The following is a 6,190-nucleotide window of genomic DNA, read 5'->3' as shown; positions in this document are numbered from 1 at the left end:
GATGTACTAAGTGTCAACTTTGATCCTATGTATGTGTGCGTGGACGTGATATAGTTGACTCTAAATTATTTTTGTTTGGTGTGTATATGTCCACTTGATTTGTACACGGTTAGCAAAGCATGTGATGCACATCTCAAGCTAAATAGTACACGTCAAACCAAAATATATGTGATACAGTCTCGCCTTCTTCATCCATACTCAAATTAAGTTAAATCTTAAAATATGATACTCAATTGGTATTGAACCAATAAATTTATGCACTCACAATCCTTTGCAGTGCACTCACAATCCTCAGACAGGCATACAGCCGTACAAGTGAACCAAATGTCTTGGAGAGAAACAGCGTGTGCTTAACCTGATGCCACTAGTGGCCATCAACAGGTTCAACTTCGTCTGTCCCGTTGGCGGTCCCTTCAAACTTGGGCAACTGCAGCTGCCTCTTCACCAGGGCCGTGTAGATGCCGTCGCGGCCGAGGAGCTCGTCGTGCGTGCCGCTCTCCACGATCTGCCCCTCGGAGATGACGGCGACGGTGTCGGCGGTCTTCACGGTGGAGAGCCGGTGAGCTATCACGAGAACCGTCCTCCCTCTCATCAACGAGTCCATTGCATCCTGTGCCATATTGGAGAAGAAGCAAATAAATGGCAGAAATTTAGAACAGTTCAGGAGCTGGAAACAGTGGAGTGGCCATGGTACCTGGACAAGGTGCTCGCTCTCGGCGTCCAGGGCGCTGGTGGCTTCGTCCAGGAGGAGCACCCGCGGGTTCATCAGCAGAGCTCTCGCGATGGCGACCCGCTGCTTCTGCCCGCCGGATAGCCTGATGCCGCGCTCTCCGACTATCGTCTTGTACTGGTCCGGGAAGCCGCATATGAAGTCATGCGCGTTCGCCATTTTCTGCACCCACAAGTTACTGGAACTCAGGTCCTGCAGTCCTGACTCCTGAGAGATATGCTTCACAAGAGGTCCTAAATTCAGATACTCACAGCTGCGTTCTCCACGTCGGCGGAGCTCGCTTTGCCCTCCAATCCATATGCAATGTTCTCTTCAATGGAGCGGTTGAAGAGTGTAGGCTCCTGGCTAACTATGCTCACCTGAGATCATTTGGTTCAGAAAAAGAATGAACATTTGAGGAGGGGAAAAAAAATCTGAAGCCAGATATACAAGTATGGAATAAGAAAATTCTTTTAAAAAAACTGTGTAGAAAAGAGTTGGGCGACACCATACCATTTGATGGAGATACTGATGTGAAATTTCTACCAGAGGCACTCCATTTAGCAAGATCCTTCCCTTTATAGGGTCGTAAAACCTTTCGATCAAATTTGCTATTGTAGTCTGCAGGAGCGTGTAAGAAACCCGAAGGTTATGACTGAGAGTCCGCAATTGAGAAACAATTCATATTGTGTAACACCAAAACTTATAGGAGCTTACTTTTCCACCACCACTTGGCCCAACAAGTGCAACCTTTGAGCCTGGTGCTAGCTTCAATGTGATTCCCTGAAATATTGATGACACCCAATATCAACTGAACTGAGATACAGCATGTATGCTTACTGAAAGTGTGTTTCAGTAAGTGAGCCCAGTTATCCCAATCGCAGTGCAAATTCATAGGAAAGAGCATGAGAGATAAGCATGCAAGAATATATTCACCTTAAGAATCAGATGAGAACGACGAGAAGGATATGCAAACCAGACATCGTCTAACTCAACCTCCCCATCATTTTCACTGAAATGGAAGAAAATGCCAATAATATAAGGTAGTGCATACTCCATACGTAGAATCAGCCAAGAAAGCTAGTAATAGACAATGAAACTCACAGCAAAATGGAAGGAAATGCCAATAATCAAAGGTAGGTATTGCATACAACATAGGCAAAATCAACCAAGAAAGCCGATGGGCAATGAAACTCACTTTTTTGGACATTTGTCCCCAGAGTTTTTCATCGAGGAAATACGGTCAAGAAGTTGAAAAACTCTACGGCTTGAACCTGATGCTTTCATTACAGTTGTGTATAATCCTGACAAGGCAGAGACTGACGAACCAACTGCATATTCAAGAGAGAATGAGTTGTTCAGAAAGGTCAGCATACAAATAATCATGACAATGAAAACAGAGATGCCCCTTAAAACTTGATTGTCATAACCGACTTCTAGATTTCCAGTTGTAGTATTGGCAGAATACTGGGTTCAGTGAAAACAAAATTGATAACGCTGGATTTTGAGGGTCTCTGAATCTTACCTGTAAGGCTGTATAAGATGAATGACGTAAGAGCACCAGTTGTCATGTAACCATTGATGGTTAATTTAGCTCCATAAATAACAACAATAACAACCGACAGGGTTGATGCAGCATTAAGCCCTCCGGAAAATAGGCCAACAACTTTCTACAAAAAAAAAGGCTTAGTCAGATCATTATGCAAAATGGTGCCATTTTTCATACATGAACATTACAGTACTCACAGCTTGCTTGAGACCAAGTTTCAGTGTCTCATTTACTTTTCCGCTATATCGTGAAATCTCATGAGGCTCCTGAGCAAAGGCTCTTACCGTGCGGATGGCACCAAAGGATTCCTAGAATGTAGTAGATATAATTGTCAATGCACAAATACAACTAATCAAGGATTCTACCCTATGGTTGAAATGAAAACTCAAAGTGCATATTTTATTGTTACTTTTCTGTAAACCGTTAGAGTAATTAAAGAAAGTTTTCACCAAAATTCTCCTATGCTCGTTAAGCAATCAACATCAGATAGTACAAACCTCAGCTATGGATGAAGCAACAGCAGCTGCAGCTTGTGTCTGATGTGAAAGCTCACGAAGAAAACGCCCGAATTTACGCACGACAGCCGATATCACCGGAACAATTGCAAGTGACAACACTGTGGAGGAATGGTAAATGAGATATGCTTGAGGTGTATGCTGAGTAAAGGCCAAGAACATGTAGCTGGTACTCACATGTTAGCTTCCATGAAGTTGAGAACATGAAGCCAAGACCAATAGCCGTGGTAGTCAGATTGCGCAGCGCTTCCGAAAGGTTTGTCGTAGCGGCATTCTTTATGATTTGGGTGTCTTCAGAAAGCCTGCTTAAGAGCTCCCCTGTTCTGGTCACATCAAAAAATGCTATCTCCTGTGGAGGCACAAGACACGTGTGCCGACTTGTTAATAAGAATACGGATAAATGGAAGACCTGAAAATCGAAAGCGTTTGATTTAAGGCAAATTTGGACAGAGAATTAAGGCACTTGCCTGGTTTATGAGATGACTGAACAAGTCATGTCTGAGTCGAGCCACAACTCTCTCGCTAGCAGAATTGAACACCCATGCCCGAAGAGCTGTGCAAGCTGACCTGAAAGAAGATGTAATTCAGAGAGAAATGGTTTAACTATTTGTACCAATTAAACTGCAGCCTAGCTATACATCCATGAAATGTAAGCTGAATAAATAAAAGATGGGGATGTTGCACAACAGAAAATCCCTCTATAATAAGAATCAAAATCGATGCAAGTTTCCAAGAAAGATATATACCCGGTTACAACTATTAGCACAATGTACAATATGGTGCCATTCACATCCGCCAGGGCTTGAGCCCTATCTTCTGGCAGCCGAACATCTCTTGACACAATATCGATTATCTTGCCGCCATATTTGGGCTGCAGGATAACACAAGATGATCCATCCTTTAGGCTTAAAAAAAACATGATCTATATATGCAATGTGACAAGAACTCAAACATGTGCAGCATTTTATAGATGTAACTATGTAAGTAGAACTTGCTCTGATATTGATCAAACTTTAGCAAATGGCCCCGCGTCGTCCTCCCCTTAGGGCGACTCGGGCGGTCAGAAACCTAGCCGCCGCCGCCGCAAACTCCCTCCTCCTCTCCATTCGCCGCCGCCGGAAGACGCCGTCGGGCTAAGCCCGAGGGCCGACGGTGGTGGCGAGGGATCTCCTCTCTCGCGCGTCTCCGGGGTGGGGCGGACCCCAAGGGGTGTGATGGCGCGACCGATCTGGGATCTGCGGCGCGGTGGATGGTTGCAGGCGGCGAGAGGCCGGCCCGTCCTCGGACGACGACGGCTTGGCGCGGCGGAGGCCAGGGCTGCGGGCGCTGCGGATGGCCCTTCGGTCGGCGGCGGCGGCTGCTGTCGGCGGCGGCCGGCTTGGCTGCGGTGGCGTGCATGCTGCCTTTAGATCGGCGACGGCGGCGTGGAGGGCCTGGTGGTCTCGTCGGCGGCACCTCCGATCAGATTTGTTCTGACCGGTGCAGCCGGCGGTGGTGGTCATCTCTTCCGTCAGAGGTGGTCAGCCTGAGGCTGGGTGTTCGGATCTCGGGATCTGTCATCTGGCACCAGCTGCGAGTCGGGAAGACGTAGTTGCCGGTGAAAACCGAGGCGACGGCCGGCGATGGCGGCGTTCCACGTCGTCACCTTGATGAAGGCATCGTCATGTGACTACCGTCGACCCACTCGTATTGCTCCGGGGGAAACCCTAGGATCCGGTGTTCCAGACCGGACGATGGCGGCACTGCGGTGTCGTTTCTCTCTTGGGAGCATCGTTTTGTGGAGCAGCGCTGGAAGTCAGAGGCAGGAGGTGGAGCGGCTTCGTCTTGCACGGAGCTTCGGTGGAGATGTCAAGTCATGCCTAACCGGCAGGTGCTACGCTTGGTCATGCCTGGTCGGCAGGTGCTACGCACGACAAATCCTCCAAGGGCTTCAAGCTGTATCGGCCGGTAGTACTTGGCAGCATGGCGCTGAGGTGTATCAGTGGCGACCGTGACGTGTTCAGCTGTTTGCGCGCAGGGAGGAGGTGTCGTTGGGCGCCGTGGTGGCGTCGACGATAGCTGGACCGAGCAAGGTTGATGCATCAGTACAGTTCTGAAGATGGAGCGGTGGCAGTTAGCGGCGGCGGCCTCTGAGAGCACGCCGGACCAGTGTGTGTCCCAGACCCGGCAAGTGGCTAGGTTGGGGTCTCAGGTCTTAGATGTTAGGCTTGGCTGCGATGTCTGTTTGGTATTAGGCCCAGGCTATCTGCGCCCCTTCATCAACTGGATAGATGTAGCGACAATTTGTTGCTTAGACGGCGGCTTTAGTCTTACTGTTGTATGATTTTATAAGGTCTTCTGATAATAATTAATAAAGTGGCCGTATGCATCGCCCAGATGCAGAGGCCGGGGTCATCGTCCTTTTCTAAAAAGAAAAAAAAAGTAGAACTTGCTCTGTATGGAGTAGTATTTAATCCTGTCACATAAGAAGCAATGTACTCTGCTCACCACCACTTAGTCCTGACACACATGAACAAATTTACTCTGCTCTGCTCACCGGTCAAAACTGATTACTGAAATGATATTTATAGGTACACGGTTTCCAGGAAGCTACAGCGTTGATCAGTTCAATTAAAAGCTCTTGAAGCGTAGACCTATTTATCATGATAAGTTTGGATTGCTTACAACGAGGAGGTTACTGAGGGAGGCGATGATGAGCGCGGTGGTGGCAAAGATGAGCTTCCACGCGTCGGGCTTTGCCTGCAATTAACCCGTTCGCGCGTGAATTCAGAAGCGCAACACATGAACAAAATCTTGCAGAAAGCATCGAAAACCTTCGCAGCGTGCTCACCAATTTGATGACCCGGCAGAACCCCACATTCGCCGCCTGAGAGGATTCCAGTTAGACGATCATCAGAGAAAGAAAATGATGAACCTCTCAGTAGTTGGCCGTTGTAGCTGAAGAAACGGAGTGGGTCTGGGATAAGGGAGGCGAACCTGGACGTTGCTGCCCTCCTCGAGGTCCGAGGGAACCCTCGCCGTCTCCTGCAAAAACAAGCGCAATCGGCCTCAGAAACTGATCGACGGGGGAGGAGCCGGGAAACCGATGAGTGCGGCGCCTGCGTACCCCGTGGTCGAGGAGCGGGGCGCGGCTGCCGCGGGGCGCCCTCCCCATCGCCGCTTTCGTCTTCGTCGTCGTGGGTGGATGGCCAATGGTGTGAAGACGACGAGAGGATGCTGCGCCTGTTATACCGCCGCAGCGCCGACGAGCAGGCCATTGGCGACGGCGTCCAGCGCGAGCAGCTTCACATGTGGCATATTCTTTTGTGGTGGACTTTGCAGGTCAACCGGAGTTTCCCTGTCTCCCTCCTTGAAAACTCGCCACTGGAATGGATCGCGGGCCTCCGCGCCCAGCCTAGTACTCGAAATTCCGTTTCG

The 6,190-nt window shown here is 49.0% G+C and overlaps 1 protein-coding gene across 1 annotated transcript; it reads right to left on the bottom strand.

Annotated features, from left to right (window-relative positions):
• Nucleotides 1-208: 208 nt before the first annotated feature.
• On the bottom strand, nt 209-6,190 carry LOC123105061 (ABC transporter B family member 25). Its single transcript, XM_044527041.1, has 17 exons — nt 5,880-6,190; nt 5,750-5,797; nt 5,604-5,639; nt 5,438-5,512; nt 3,520-3,644; nt 3,241-3,340; nt 2,951-3,122; nt 2,756-2,874; nt 2,456-2,566; nt 2,235-2,379; nt 1,908-2,040; nt 1,646-1,721; nt 1,427-1,492; nt 1,223-1,330; nt 982-1,089; nt 695-892; nt 209-610 (listed from the first exon to the last, which is right to left on the bottom strand). The coding sequence occupies exons 1-17, from the start codon at nt 5,925-5,927 to the stop codon at nt 365-367; spliced, it is 1,914 nt and encodes a 637-aa protein (XP_044382976.1). The 5' UTR covers nt 5,928-6,190; the 3' UTR covers nt 209-364.

This window comes from Triticum aestivum, chromosome 5A, assembly GCF_018294505.1.
Source record: "Triticum aestivum cultivar Chinese Spring chromosome 5A, IWGSC CS RefSeq v2.1, whole genome shotgun sequence".
Taxonomy (NCBI): Eukaryota; Viridiplantae; Streptophyta; class Magnoliopsida; order Poales; family Poaceae; genus Triticum; species Triticum aestivum.
The sequence above is the reverse complement of the archived record's forward strand: the minus strand, read 5'-3'. Positions and strand labels throughout refer to the sequence as shown.

Bases quoted from the DNA above. Each gene is read 5' to 3' on its own strand.
- LOC123105061 (XM_044527041.1), bottom strand. From the start codon at position 5,927: ATGGGGAGGGCGCCCCGCGGCAGCCGCGCCCCGCTCCTCGACCACGGG. The intron at 2,380-2,455 runs GTGAGTACTGTA...TTTTTTTTGTAG, and splicing joins AACTTGGTCTCAAGCAAGCT to AAAGTTGTTGGCCTATTTTC. The intron at 1,090-1,222 runs GTATGGTGTCGC...AAATGATCTCAG, and splicing joins ATCAGTATCTCCATCAAATG to GTGAGCATAGTTAGCCAGGA.